The sequence below is a fragment of the Hypanus sabinus genome, chromosome 15, assembly GCF_030144855.1.
Source record: "Hypanus sabinus isolate sHypSab1 chromosome 15, sHypSab1.hap1, whole genome shotgun sequence".
NCBI lineage: Eukaryota > Metazoa > Chordata > Chondrichthyes > Myliobatiformes > Dasyatidae > Hypanus > Hypanus sabinus.
In genome coordinates, this window is record NC_082720.1 from 22,327,250 (window position 1) to 22,342,581 (window position 15,332).

At 37.1% G+C, this 15,332-nt stretch overlaps 1 protein-coding gene across 5 annotated transcripts in view; it reads left to right on the forward strand.

The window, feature by feature from the left end:
* LOC132405366 (histone-lysine N-methyltransferase NSD2-like) overlaps positions 1-15,332 on the forward strand; it is a 215,892-nt gene that overhangs the window by 159,738 nt on the left and 40,822 nt on the right. For all 5 annotated transcript variants that reach the window (XM_059990117.1, XM_059990116.1, XM_059990115.1 and 2 more), the window contains 6 exons: positions 1,534-1,657; positions 4,043-4,243; positions 5,969-6,148; positions 8,303-8,459; positions 9,646-9,851; positions 10,899-11,011. In XM_059990117.1, coding sequence (XP_059846100.1) covers positions 1,534-1,657; positions 4,043-4,243; positions 5,969-6,148; positions 8,303-8,459; positions 9,646-9,851; positions 10,899-11,011 — 981 coding nt within the window. The remainder of the gene's footprint in view (positions 1-1,533; positions 1,658-4,042; positions 4,244-5,968; positions 6,149-8,302; positions 8,460-9,645; positions 9,852-10,898; positions 11,012-15,332) is intronic.

Sequence of the window (15,332 nt, forward strand, 5' to 3'; positions counted from 1 at the left end):
TAAATGTATGAAGTTGAACTATATGAAGGTTTGCTTCCGTCCTTCTGTATCTTACATTGAACTGGTCTCCTAACTGCTTTTATTAAGTTACCTGGCTTTTGATTCCTTCCTTGCTGTCATTCTACTGAAATTGTAAGTGGTTTAGATTCAGTACATTTTTGTGGAGGTCAAACAGTTCTTTTAAATGGCTTTATCCAATTATGTTTGCACTTTGTTAGACTTGTGTTCTGGAATTCTCGTGATTTATTAAGAATTCTGTTGCGTTGTCATTCTTCAAAATACACGGAGTTCCATGCTTATAAATTCTCATAAACTGTTTTCACAATCTCCTAATTATATTGCTTTCTATCCAGAATATTAGAACAAAACTCAGACAATTACTCATCCTTTCCCATCCTATATTTTGACATTTTAAATGCTTAGACATTTTGACTTCAATCTTTGTTTCTGAAATAGCATTATTGGAATTTTTGATTAATAGGTTATATAAAAGGAATTAAGTTTTTTCTTTGAATCTTTTTCACGTTTAGTTACTAAGAGATTGGCAGGCTTAGATTACACATGTTACTCAGAGTCTGTTTCTGTATACATTAACCATTATTAATATAATCCCAGCAACACACACAAAATGCTGGTGGAACACAGCAGGCCAGGCAGCATCTACAGGGAGAAGCACTGTCGACGTTTTGGGCCGAGACCCTTCGTCAGGACTGACTGAAAGGAAAGATAGTAAGAGATTTGAAAGTAGGAGGGGGAGGGGAAATGCGAAAGGATAGAAGACCGGAGGGGGTGGGGTGAAGCTGAGAACCAGAAAGGTGATAGGCAAAAGGGATACAGAGCTGGAGAAGGGAAAGGATCATGGGACGGGATGCCTAGGGAGAAAGAAAGGGGGATGGGAACACTAGAGGGAGATGGAGAACAGGAAGAGTGATGGGCAGAGAGAGAAAGAAGAAAAAAGGAGGGGGGAAAACTAAATATATCAGGGATGGGGTAAGACGGGAAGGAGGGGCATTAACGGAAGGTAGAGAAGTGATCCTTACCCTTCTCTAGCTCTGTATCCCTTTTGCCAATCAGCTTTCTGGCTCTCAGCTTCACCCCACCCCCTCCGGTCTTCTCCTATCATTTCGCATTTTCTGCTCCCCCTGCAACTTTCAAATCTCTTTCATTTAGTCCTGACGAAGGGTCTCGGCCTGAAACGTCAACAGTGCTTCTCCCTATAGATGCTGTCTGGCCTGCTGTGTTCCACCAGCATTTTTGTGTGTGTTGCTTGAGTTTCCAGCATCTGCAGATTTCCTTGTGTTTGCCATTAATATAATCCCGATCTCTTTGTATCATTATCATTGTTATGTTTATATACTCGAAACTCAATAAAAAAGATTGATAAAGAAAGGTTCTATTAAATGACTTAAGATTGAACTGCTAAACTCTGACACTTAATACATCTACAATTAATTGCTGACTTTGACTTATTGGAATTTACCTCCAATGCTGCTGAAATATTTTAACAGCTTGTCTTCCTCCCTCTATTTAAAGCTATGTGAGAAACCTGGGGAGCTACTGCTTTGTGAGGGACAGTGCTGTGGTGCCTTCCACTTAACGTGCCTAGGTTTAAGCAAAATGCCCGAAGGAAAATTTATGTGCAGTGAATGTACTACAGGTAAAATATAGAATTAAAATATAACACTTCCTGTGCAATAAAAGTTTAAGATTGTACATATAGTCAAATTAGATACTTTTTTCTGCCTTAAGGCTTTGGGATCATCAAAGGGAGAGGCTGAGTATTTACCTAAAGAAGGCCTTCACTATTATGAAGACATCAGTAGAGAAGCACATAGAAATTCAATTTTATAATTCAGTTTTATTTAAAGATACACAATTGATCATTTCTGGGATGTTCCGAGAAGTTCAATCAGATGCTTCCTGGAATGATGTGTATTGCACAATTAAATGATTTATTTGTTAGTTCATCACGAGAACTTAGACCATATTGTTTGTAAGTCTTTGAGGAAAGACTTTGTTTAGCTATTGGAATGCTTATAAAATGAGCTATTTATCGTAATCATACAACCTTCCAAGCCCTTCCTCTTCACTTACCTATCCAGATGTCTCTTACATGATGCAGTTGTACGTGCCTTGTTCACTTCCTCTGGCATCTCATTCCAGGCCCTCATTATACTCTGTGTTATTAAAAAAAAGTTATCTGCTAGGTCTCTTGTCTCTGCCCTGTTACCTTGAAGTACACAGTTTATTATCAAAGTACATACATTATGTCACCATATACAACCCAGTGATTTATTTTCTTGTGGGCATTCAAGGTAAATAGAGAAAAACACAACAGAATCAGTGAAAAACTGCACGCGGCAGAGATGGACAAACAACCAATTTGCAAAAGAAAACTGTACAAGTACAAAAATAAAAAAATATACAAATAAATAAGCAATGAACATCAAGAACACAAGTTGTAGAGTTCTTAAAAATGAGTCCATAGATCATGGGATCAATTCAGTGTTGGGGTGAGTGAAGTATGCCCTGCGGTTCAAGAACCTGATGGTTGAGGGGTAATAACTATTCCTGAATCTGTTTTTGTATAACTTGGGGTCCTGTACCACATCATATCTCCAAGTATTGATTCACGCTGTAAGCTCATCCGCTTTGTTCACAACACTCCTTGCATTAAAATAGACACATCTCAAGCCCTTGGTCTGAGCATGTCCCATCTCTATCACTTGCCTATCCTCCCTCTCGCACTGTCTACAAGCTTTCTCTATTTGTGAGCTAACTTACTCTTTTCCAGTCTCTTCAGTTCGTTTCCCACCCCCCAACAATTCTAGTTTAAACTCTTCCCCGTAGCCTTAGCAAACCTCCCCGCCAGGATATTGGTCCCCCTGGGATTCAAGTGCAACCCATCCTTTTTGTACAGGTTACACCTGCCCCAAAAGAGGTCCCAATGATCTAGAAATCTGAATCCCTGCCCCCCTGCTCCAATCCCTCAGCCACGCATTTATCCTCCTTCTCATCCTATTCCTATTCTCACTGTCATGTGGCACAGGCAGTAATCCCGAGATTACTACCTTTGCGGTCCTGTTTTTCAACTTCCTTCCTTACTCCCTATAGTCTTTTTTCAGGACCTCTTCCCATTTCCTATCCATGTCATTGGTACCAATATGTACCACGACCTCTGGCTGTCCTTCCTTCTACCGTAGGATATCTTGGATGAGATCTGAAACATCCCAGACCCTGGCACCTGGGAGGCAAACTACCATCTGAGTTTCTTTCCTGCGTCCACAGAATCGCCTGTCTGATCCCCTAACTATAGAGTCCCCTATCACTACTGCCTTCCTCTTACCTTCCCTACCCTTCTGAGTCACAGGGACAGACTCTGTGCCAGAGGCACGGCCACTGCTGCATCCCTAGGTAGGCTGTTCTCCCCCCCCAATAGTACTCAAACAGGAGTACTTACTGTCAAGGGGTACAACCACAGGGGTACTCTCTAGTACCTGACTCTTCCCCTTCCCTCTGCTGACTGTGACCCACTTGTCTGTCTCCTGAGGACCCGGTGTGACAACTGCCTAAAACTCCCCTCTATCACCACCTCACTCTCCTTGACCAGACAAAGGTCATGGAGCTGCATCTCCAGTTCCCTAACTCTGTCCCTCAGGAGCTGCATCTGACACTGAGCACAGAAAACTGGCCTCACATACATACTTCCTAACTTGCCTCATTCCATTACCAGCTGATCCCGTTGAGCCAAAGCCCTCTCACTCTGTTGCCCACTGGATATGGCGGCCTTCTTTTTAAAACTTCCACGCTCTACTGGCTGACGTCACGCGCCTGCGCAGTCTCGCCTCTCTTTAACCCCAGTTGTAAAAAAAAAACTCACCTCGCTCCAAAAAATCAACAGTTCACTCGCAGCTGCCTTGCTCCGATTTCGTTTGTTATACAGGATTATCTTCACAAGTGAAACCATCTGTCATTGGATGATCCTCTCTCTAAATTCACTTATACTAGTTCAAAAAGTAATGGTTGTGTTTGTTTTTGTTAGGTATTCATACTTGCTTTGTATGTAAAGAAAATGAGAAAGATGTGAAGCGATGTCTTATGCCACTCTGTGGGAAGTTTTATCACTTGGACTGCATTAAGAAGTACTCCCCTACTGTACTGCAGAACAAAGGATTCAGATGCTCAATCCATGTTTGTCTATCTTGTTATGCCTGCAACCCTTCCAATCCAAGAGCAACAAAAGGTACAATACAGAGAAAATGATCTTTACAAATAAGATAAATTTTATAGAAAAATTAATATTTAAAAACATTGTCTTTCATACTGTGAAAAGGTTCTGCTATGATCTGTTTTATTGCATTTCTTGGCTAAAGGTTGAACTGTTAAGATATTTTTTAATCATTGGTTAAACCTGAGTAATATATTTTTTTACTCTGTCATGCTTTATCAGATACTGTTTCTGGAAGGCAGGTTGGAATCTTGGGCTATCATAACAATACTGTATTAATATAAGTTGCCATTGTATTAAATGTTGAGTAATGCGTGCATAGCTTTGTAATACTATAATTAGAGCAAATTAACATTATGTAAGGTATCGCCACAGCCATATACAGTATCAAAATAGAATGAGCCAAAATTAGGTACAGTGGACTCCGGTCAATTGGTCCATCGGTTAACTAGGTACTTATTTGGGACAACTCTTAAAGAGCAAAAACTAGTTGAGAAAATAGCTGGGATTCCATTTGTTTATTTGGGACTCTATACTGGTTAATTGGCACCGGAGGTAGTTGCTGATTGGTTTCTAACTAGCATTAGTCATGGGAACTTGTATGGCCGTTAGAAACTACACTATGCTTAGAGTGAACAGTTTTTAAATTGTATCAGATGCATGTGTTTCTGTTCAATAAGCAGTGATTTTTGTCACCGATTTTTGCCAAGAAATAAGCAGCATACAATTTAGAATTGTTTTGTCTACTGCGATTTCAAGTATTCAGGCTTGGAGATACTAGAAATGAATACTCACCTCAAGTTAGGAACTACAAAGAATTTGACGGTATTGACATGTTACAATGAAAATGAAGATTTGGACGATGCAGTCATCAAAAGCATTATATGAAGGCAGTTCAGTATCCACGCTCAGTGTCTGCACTAATATTATTTACTTATCAAAAGAACATGGCAGTATTTTGGTTGACTGTCGTAGTCAATAATGACAGTGAAACCTGTTTTTAAAGTGGAAAGGCTATTGCACTGGACAGTTCCACTCTCTCGACCTTGGAAGTCCGTGCCCAGTGGTACAAGTAGTCGTCACAAACTGGGGGCTTCCTCGATTACAGTGGATAGCCATGACTATTTCTGTTCCTTCTCATGTTTCTCGCTCTCCACAAAGCATCGCAGAACCACCTTCTTGAACGTTGGATCTCACTGTTCTTCTCATCAGCCCAGTGCGCCAGAGCTGACTTTACCTACTAGGACAGCCATGTCCCTGTTTCACCAGTGTATGAGGCCCATCAGTTATCCTCAACTGGTTTGGCCTGCTTTTGGAAGCAGTGTACCAGGGTGTGACCACTATCACATGCAAACAGCTACTTGGAGTGACAGGTGAGAGCTGAGTGTCTGGTGGGGACCAAAGGTGAGTGTGCTACCCCCTCCCTGGACACCCTTGCTCAGCAGCATACACTGGATGGATTCCTCTATCAGTAACTGTTAGGAACTGATACATAGTTTTATAGTACTGTAGTAACTTTTGTATGTTCTAATTTGTTCTGTATTTTATGTAAATGTATTAAATTTGATATTCAGTTAAACAGTAGTTTGTCCTTTTTACACCTTTTTAACTATTTCCGTGAAATTTTGGCTAATTGGGGCAGCCGCTTAATCGGACCAAAATGTACCGATGTGTCCCAATTAACCAGGATCCACTCTATTATCTAATATTGATTCTATTCATGTGTTTTTGTATGATCAGGTCGAATGATGCGCTGTGTACGGTGTCCTGTCGCTTATCATGCTAGTGATAATTGTCTGGCAGCTGGATGTGTGGTCCTGGCTTCAAACAGTATCATCTGTACTAACCACTTTACTGCAAGGAGGGGTTGCAGACATCATGGCCATGTCAATGTCAGCTGGTGCTTTGTGTGTTCTGAAGGTAAGATAAAACTGGAAATAAATGTTTGGTACTTTTGATACTCTTCTATCCATATTAAGCTTACTTTTCCATATCTTGGATCTATTTCATTATTCATGTGCTAATTGACACAATTCCTTATCTGATAGTTTACAAACGTATGAATTGGGACCACTCAAACCTGCTGATCAGATTGTAATTCAACTCTATATGCTTGTCTATCATTGTACGTTTCATTTCCTTGCGTTTTATTTACCTTTGCCTTAAAAATATTCAAAGATCCTGCTTCAAAGAGACTTTGAGGGAAAAAAAATGACTCGTGACTGAGAAAATATTTCATCTGATACCTGCCTTAGGTGGGAAACTTTTTTTAAAAAAAAGCAATGACTCTCCCACATCTAGATTTTCTACAAGAGAAAACATAGTCTCCATATCTACCCTGTCAAAATCCCTTGGGGTTTTCTAATGTTATCAATATAACAAATTTGATACTTCTGTTAGAATCATAGATACATCTTGTACATTATGAATTTCAGTGCATTTAAGTATTGTGGTATAATGCTAATCCTTCCCCCAACATGGAAAACAGTCTGGGGTTTAAGATGAGCAGATGCAATTCATTCAGTGAAAGGTAGCTGTCATTATTTCAGTGTTTCTCATTATTATCTTAAATCATCCCTTTTGTTCTCTGTATTACTAGCTGTGTTTATTCATTATCTTGTGAATCGCTCTTCTTAAAATTCCATTTTATTTTCCTACTATTCAAATAGTTTTCTGGAGTAGACATAGAAAAATGGTGAACAAGTTTTTAAGCATGTATTATTAATAGTCTGAATTATTTAAAAAGGAGCTCATGCAGATATGGAAGTCGTGATTTCCTGAGGTGTTATTATCACTATCATTGTAACACTACTCGTAGAGTTCATGCAGTACCAAACTACTGCAATATCTGAGCAACTAAGTTGGAAAATTTGATCACATTAAATTGAGTGAAGATTCAGCAATTTTTTGCTGAAGATCAGTCCTCTAGGCATGAGCACTGGTGGATTTTAAAATGGTAGGTATTTTTCAAGATGGCGCTGGTGACATTTTTTGGGTAGCTCATAAAACTACTAGATATACTTCCGAACTGTGATTGCTGCGATCCCAGCCTATAATTTCCTTTTAAGAAACATACTTCAGGGTTTTTATGATCTCTAGTGATCATCATAGTGATCAAACTAGTGATTTTATGATCTCTAGGAGGACTCAACGAATTTGACTGTCAAGAATATGCTTGAGATAGTATTGTTTGTTGTATTCTATTGTATTTTGTTGTTCTGTTGTGAATGCCTGTAAGAAAATCAATCTTGGAGTAGTATATAATGACATAGAAGTACTTTGATAATAAATTTACATTGAACTTTGAAATGTCAAAGGATAATAGTTCTTGATATTATTAATCCTCCTCAAATATCGAAACACTTTCATACTCCTCAAATACCTTTTTTGTTAGTAAAATACTGTAAATGTTCTTACTCTATTCACAATGGAATCTTTTGGTAATTATGTTGTATACCCCATAGATGTTCTCTTTGACCCATTTACACAGATTGGAGTTTTTCTCTGCTCGTTTTCTAGACTCGACTACAGCTTGATGTATGCAATGAAGCCATATTTTTCCTTATGTTGCTTTCCTAATTCAAAGAACTGTAACTGCTAGGAAACACACTGAACAGTTGCATATACATGGCTAATTATATAATAAATGAAATAGAAGCGGCATAAGAAATTCAAAGAAAGTAACAATTATGCAGTTTAATCCAACATCCCCCCCCCACTTGATTCTAAACCACACATTTAGAATCATTACATCTAAAAATTTAGAGGCAAGATAAACTTGTGGTATCTACATTAAGTATAAAGTAATCTGAAAAAACTACATAAATTGTGAAAATATCAAAATGTATTCATAGGAATATTTTCATTGTTAGGTAGATTGCAAGTAGGCACACTTGAGTTTGATCTACTCTATTAATGATCGTCTTTATACAAGTAAGAGAGGTGCAAATTATGATAAAGCCTATCAGGACAAATATATGACTCAATGCTGAGTAGTTGTACAGTCTAATCCAAACATAGTTTCACCTTATCTTGCTTGGATATCTATATTGTAAATTATTTGTTTATTGTCAGGTGGCAGCTTGCTCTGCTGTGAGTCATGTCCTGCTGCATTTCACCGTGAGTGCCTGAACATTGAGATGCCTAAAGGAAAATGGTACTGTAATGACTGTAAAGCTGGAAAAAAGCCGCACTACAAGGACATCATCTGGGTAAAACTTGGTCGATACAGGTCAGTCTTGAAAAAGAAAAGTCTCAATACTGATAACTTCTTCAATAAAACAGAAGCAAGGAACTAGAAAAGTTTTCATAGACTTTCCTCCTAGCCAAATAAAGAAATCTCACAACTTCTGAATACTGGTTTATATTTTGTTTTATCAAAATCATAGAATAAATCAGTCTTTATGTCCTAGCTTCTCTCACTTCAAGAACTCACCTTAATGTCAGTCTTGTCATATTTAACTTTGCTACACTAAAAAACAAAAATACATAATTTATTTATTAACTTCTGTTGTATGTAATGAAATTTAAGATTTTACTGGAGGCATTTAATATTTTATTTTGCTAACCTCAGTTCTGTGTTTTTAATCCAATTTAAATAATTGACACCTATATTACTCACTCCAGCATATCTCATGTTAAACCTTTTGGTGGGCATTATATTAATGAAAATGTGAATATTTTTGTCCATGGTTGGAGATGGAATAAAAAAGAGATCTGAATCATGTAGTAAACAGAAATGACAGCAGATGTCATGTTCAAATTGTGTGGCACTGTTCTAATTTTCAGTAGCAACAAAGCAGAATAAGTAGAAAATGTTATTTTGGATGTTGTGGTGGGCATATTTACACTTGAATTGCTTTTTGCTGCACTGAAGGGCCACGCATTTATTATTAGAATTGGCAAAAACTCACCTAACTTCTCCTTCCATTTACTTCCTAGGATTCTTTAAGTCTTTTAGGATATTTTCACAAACATAATGGCAAATATGAAACAAGTAATACAATTATATTCACACCATTGTCTTATCTGGTGATACACCCTTCAATGTACACAATTTTCCTTTGTTGTAGGCTGTATCTTTCTACTTAAAAAAATATGTTCCACATAGCAATCTAATATTAAGGGAATGCTAAAGTATTTGAATATCACAGTACTTAATATTTCCATAATAAAACCCTAATATTGGACTAATACCTGTAGTGAAACATTCTTGGAAGATGTGAATGAATTTGTGTAGGCATATTTAAACTTGAATTGCTTTTTGCTGCACTGAAGAGCCACGCATTGATTAGTAGAATTGGCAAAAACTCACCTAACTTCTCCATCCATTTACTTCCTGAGATTCAGTTTTTTGGTCATGAACAACAAATTTTGCATCAATTTTAATTCCACTGTATTTTAAACCTTTGTGTCAGATGGTGGCCTGCTGAAATTTGTCATCCCAAAAACGTACCTGTAAATATCCAAAAGATGAAACATGAAATTGGCGAGTTTCCTGTCCGCTTCTTTGGATCCAATGACTACTTCTGGACCTACCAGGCACGAGTGTTTTCGTATATGGAAGGGGACAAAGGGAACAAAGACAAAAAATGCAAAGGTCTTAACACCATTTTTAAAAAAGGTAATATTAATTACAGGAACATTTGGGGAATTTTATGTAAATCAGAATTTAGAATTAATGGAACTCTACCATTTCAAGCATCCTATCTCAATGTGAAGAATTAGGGAAAGTTTCTTATAACTTGTTGCGAGGTATCATTAATAATTGGGTTTTTAAATAGTCAGCGGTATTGGGTTCTAAATGCTTGGAGCAAGAGGAATGCTTAAAACTTGACCAGAGATAAATGTAAATGGGTTGATGGTCGTGTTAGGTTAGAAGAGTTGAATGGCTTGTTTTCAAATACTATCATTCTGATTCTATACAAGCAAAGGACAGTTTATCACAAATTATGCTTTTTAAGCTGTAATTTTTGTTGTCTTCAGTATTTTAAAGTATTGCTCAAGTTTTTCATGCCTACTCAGGAAACTTTTCTAATCATTGGACTCTTCATTTGGCTGTAATAAACATGACTAGAGGATTTCATTTTTGCTGGTTATCTTTTCCAAAATTTATATTTGCTAGAGACTACAATTATTGCATTTTATAGTCCTTTTCTTGAAATAAACTAGTATTTTAAATGCAACTTTCCAAGCATGATTAAACTGGCACACTGTCAATAACTAATAACCTCCTAAAGTCTTATTTCTCTTGGTTGCCTTTTCCCTGTATTAAAAATCAGTTGAATGTTTCCACCCTCATTCTCTGCATTCAGGCTGTCATTTGAATGGGAAATACCTTTTGTATATTACAACTGACATACATGCTATGTAAATTGTTATTTTGCATAGTTAGCATTGTTTGGAATTCTTTTTCAGCTTTCTGTTCCACTTTACTCTTAGCAACAGACTGATCCCTCCAGGTGGCCCTTGTGAAATGGAAGAGAGGAAAAAAAAAGTCACCTAAATCTCCAACAGTCCCTTATCCAATCCTTTTTTCCTTGATCTCCCCTTCTCATAATTAATCGAGGAGAGTATATAGTCACAAGATGACGGGGCATGGTTGTAATCTTTATTAATGCTATTGTAACTGCAGTAGTATGTCTGAGATTTTACATTGGCTTCTCAATAGCACTACAAGAAGCGGCAGAAAGATTTGAGGAGTTGAAAGCTCAAAGAGAGACGAGACAGGCGCAGGAAGACAAACGGAATGAGAAAAAACCACCACCATACAAACATATAAAGGTAGTGATTTTTCAATTGCTCCTAGAATAAATGGATGGAATGTACTGCATTAGGTGCACATTCCGAGTGCTGAAGCTGTATAACTTGTACACAAAGGTGGTAGCAGTACGATGCTGATAAAAATATTGTAAATACCTCGAAGCATTGTGTGTTTATTAAAACACACCAACCGGCATCCCAAGCCCCACTTTAAGTATGGGTTAATTTGGAGTTTGGGGCAAGTATCAGGTTTGTTGTTACATCTTCTGAGCCATTTAGTTCCAAGTCTCATGTAAAAATAACAGGCTTGCCCTTTTCAGAATCACTCACATGAAATTGGGGAAAACAGCAGAAGTTCACCTTATAGATACTAAATAGACCCATAAGTCAATGGGAAATGGCATGGTTTTGGAACTTCCAGCTCTGAGGATGTGGAGAGGCTATGATGGTGTAAATGATAGAAATTTAAAAATATTTAATGTAATGGATCTTGTTCTTCTTTGCAACGTTTGCACTATGTGTCAGCATTGTGTTATCAACAAAATGTTAATACCAGTGGCTTTTGCATGTGCCTGGGATGAGAATCTGAAAACTACCTGAAAGACATTTACTGAAATGATATGCACTATCTGTATATCATCATGTGGGATTTGCCACGTTAACAATATTTAAACCTGTTGTAATGAAAGACCTTATTGTTGATGATGGTTATAATCAGGTTTATAAAGTAAAGATTGGTGTCCTGAATGCATTATGTCAAACAACACTATTTCTCTTTTAAGTTTTGCAATTAGATTCTTAGGGTTACATTCATATTCATTTGGCTTTAATTTTGGTTCTCACAAATTATTATCAAGTTATTGTTTAGATCTTTTGATTGACAGAACAACTGAAGTTAATTTAAGAAATTCCTCATGGGTTTATGCTAAACACATAGTGTATGCCTTGAACTTGAGCAGAGGAGATAACTTGGGATATCTCTCAGAAAAGTTCTTTCATTACATGCTCAACTTAGTGAATATGATCAGAACCCAATGCTGAGAATTTTGCCCTGGGAGAGAACCAGATATTGGTTTCCCTATCCTTTGGTGGGTTTTTGACATGTATCATAACAAATGGCATGCAACCCTTCCAGTTCCATTCGTGTACTCTAAAATACCTCTCTTCCTGTTAACGTTTGCATAATGTTATATCTGCAGGTGTGTTGTCTCTGTCAGTCCTTCTTAACAAAACCTTTTAGCATATCTCTGTAAATGGTGTGTGAATTTAAGTGAATGAAAAAGGGGAGAAAAATTCTCTTGTTCTTTATTAAATTCTTTCCTGCTGCAGCTCTCTAGTTTTTGGAATTTCCAATAGCTTGACAAAAGCTAAATAATTTTATTAACAAGCAGATTATTTATATATTAAGTTACTTTTCTAATAAATTGAAACATTAACAAAGACTACTGTACTCTTTGTTCTGTTTCTAGCTACTTGAAACCCTTTGACCTTTGATCTGATTATGTTTACAATGTTTGCTGATCATAATCTTATTATAGTGAAATGCTGAATTTGAGTCAGTGGGCCAGATCATATTGGATCCAACCCAACATCTGCCTGCCCACCTTAACTTGATCTGAATACAGAAGGCTTACCAAGCAAGTGTTGTCAAGTCCCACCCTGGACTGTCCTGATGGCTTTTTGACAGCTAATTTATAAATGTTTAATTAAAAGTATCTTGAAGTTCTGGAAATATAAAGCATTAAGATAAAATAGAAAAATAAATAACCACATAATTACTTAACTTTCCAAGCTGGAGCAGTAAGTCTGTTCAAAGCTGAGGGGTCAAATACAAGATGTATCTGGCCCTTATGGAGTTTAACTTGACTTCAAAGTTTCAAGCATGGAAGTTAGACGTAAGCTAACAAGATAAGGAATGAGCACAACTTGTTGCTATACTAATGTTAATTTACATGGTAGTACTTCACTATGAGGTGAATTAGTGATGCAAGTCAGGCTTTTTTGAAAAGCCCAGTGCAAGGTTTATTGTAATTGGGATAGTTAGCTCTTGGGTGCAAGAATCAAAGTAAATATATGACACCATATACAATCCTGAGATGGATTTTTTGCAGGCATACTCCACAAGTCCATATTAGAATAATGGCCATAGTGGAATCCATGCAAGACTACACGAACTTGGATGCGTTCAACCAGTGTGCAAAAGACAAACAACAAATACAAAAAGAAAGAGAAAGAAATATATATAATATATAACATGAGATGAAGCATCCTTGAAAGTGAGTCCATAGGTTGTGGGAGCAGTTCAGTGATGGGGCAAGTGAAGTTGGGTGGGTGAAGTTATCCCCTTTGGTTCAAGAGCCTGATGATTGAGGGATAATAACTGTTCCTAAGCCTGGTAGTGTGAGTCCTGAGGCTCTTGTACCTTCCTTATGGCAGCAGCAACAAGACAGCATGTTTTGGTGGGTCCCTGGTGATAATGAAGGTGGATGCTGTGACAGTGTTGCATGTAAATGTGCTCATTGGTGGGGAGGGCTTTACCTGTGATGGACTGGGCTGTATCCACTACTTTTTGTAGGAATTTCCATTCAATGGCATTAGTGTTTCCATATCAGGCTGTAATGCAGCCAATCAATATGCTGTTTACTACATATCTATAGAAGATGGTCAGAGTTTTAGATGACGTGCTGAATTTTCACAAGCTCCTAAGGAAGTAGATAGAGGCCGTGCCATGCTTTCTTCGTAATTGCACTTATGTACTCAGTCCAGGACAGATCCTCCAAAAAATAATAACACTAAAGAATTTAAAGTTGCTGACCCTCTCCATCTCTGATCCTCCATTGAGGACTGGCTCATGCACCTCAAATTTCCTTCTCCTTAAGTCAATAATCAGCTCCTTGGTCTTGCTGACGTTGAGTAAGAGGTTGTTGTTATGGTACCACTCAGCCAGATTTTCAATCTCCTTCCTATATGCTTCGAGCACCAGTTTTGAGGCCTCTTTTGTTAGATGATATTCTCTTTGGACTTTTCTCTTTTTTGCCTGATTTGAATCGGTATTCCTTAGTGATGAGTGGAGATTTTAATTTTTGGCTTGACCCTATATTAGATCGCCCTTCAAGTAAAACCCCTGTCACTAATAAATCAGTCCTACTTTATAAATCTTTTCTATTTCAATGTGGTATTTTCGATGTGTTGCGTTTTTTACACCCCCAAGAAATTCATATTTCTCTCAGGTTCATCATATGTATTCTCGGATTGACTACTTTTTTTATAGATAGAAACTTGCTTCCACTGGTACTTACTGTGATTATAAGGAGATTGCTTTGTCTGATCATGCACCTGTGCTTCTGGGTTTAAGATTACCTGTTTACTCTGTGCCAAATAGAAGTTGGCGTTTTAACTTATCATTGTTATCTGATAAAAATTTTCTAAAGTTTTTGGAAAACCATATTACTTTTTTCTTTAAAGAAAATTTTAAAGGAGATACTGCTGGTACTATAGTCTGGGATACTTTTAAAGCATATATTCATGGAGAAATTATCTCTTACTCTACCTATATAAAGAAAAAAGCTGACAAAGAAAGGTCTGACCTAGCAGTGATATTAAAAGATCTTGATCGAAAGTATGCCCTATCTCCAGATCCAAGTATGTACAATAAGCGTATTGAAATCCAATCCAAGTATAATCTTCTACTGACTTACCCAATTGAACGACAGCTGTTGAGAGATAAAACTCAATTTTACATTCACGGGGATAGAACAGGTTATTAGCCAATCGCTTAAAATCTTTTACAGTTAATTGTCAAATCACAGAAATTTTTAAAGATAATGGTACTTAGATATCCGACCATTCTGAAATTAACAACGTATTTAAAGACTTTTACCTTAAAGTCTGACTCTTCTTCAGATGATACCTATACGAATGCTTTTTTCAGTAATATCAACATTCCTACATTGTCTGCTGATAGTCTAACACAGTTAGATCAGCTTATTTCCAATGAAGAAGTGGCTGAGGCTATACATGCTTTACATTCTGGTAAGATCCCAGGACCTGATGGCTTTCCTGGGGAGTTTTATAAAACTTTCACTACGTTACTTACACCTTATTTATCCTCTGTTTTATCAGAGTCCTTTAAATCAGGTAAACTCCCTCAATCTTTTTATGAAGCTTTTATTTCTCTTATTCTTAAAAAAAAAGTACAGCTGAATGTCATTCATACGGATGGATTTCTTTATTAAATGTTAATGCAAAAATTTTATCCAAAATCTTAGCTCGAAGACTTGAAAATATTTTACCATCTATTATATCACATGACCAGACAGGATTTATTAAAAATCGTTACTCA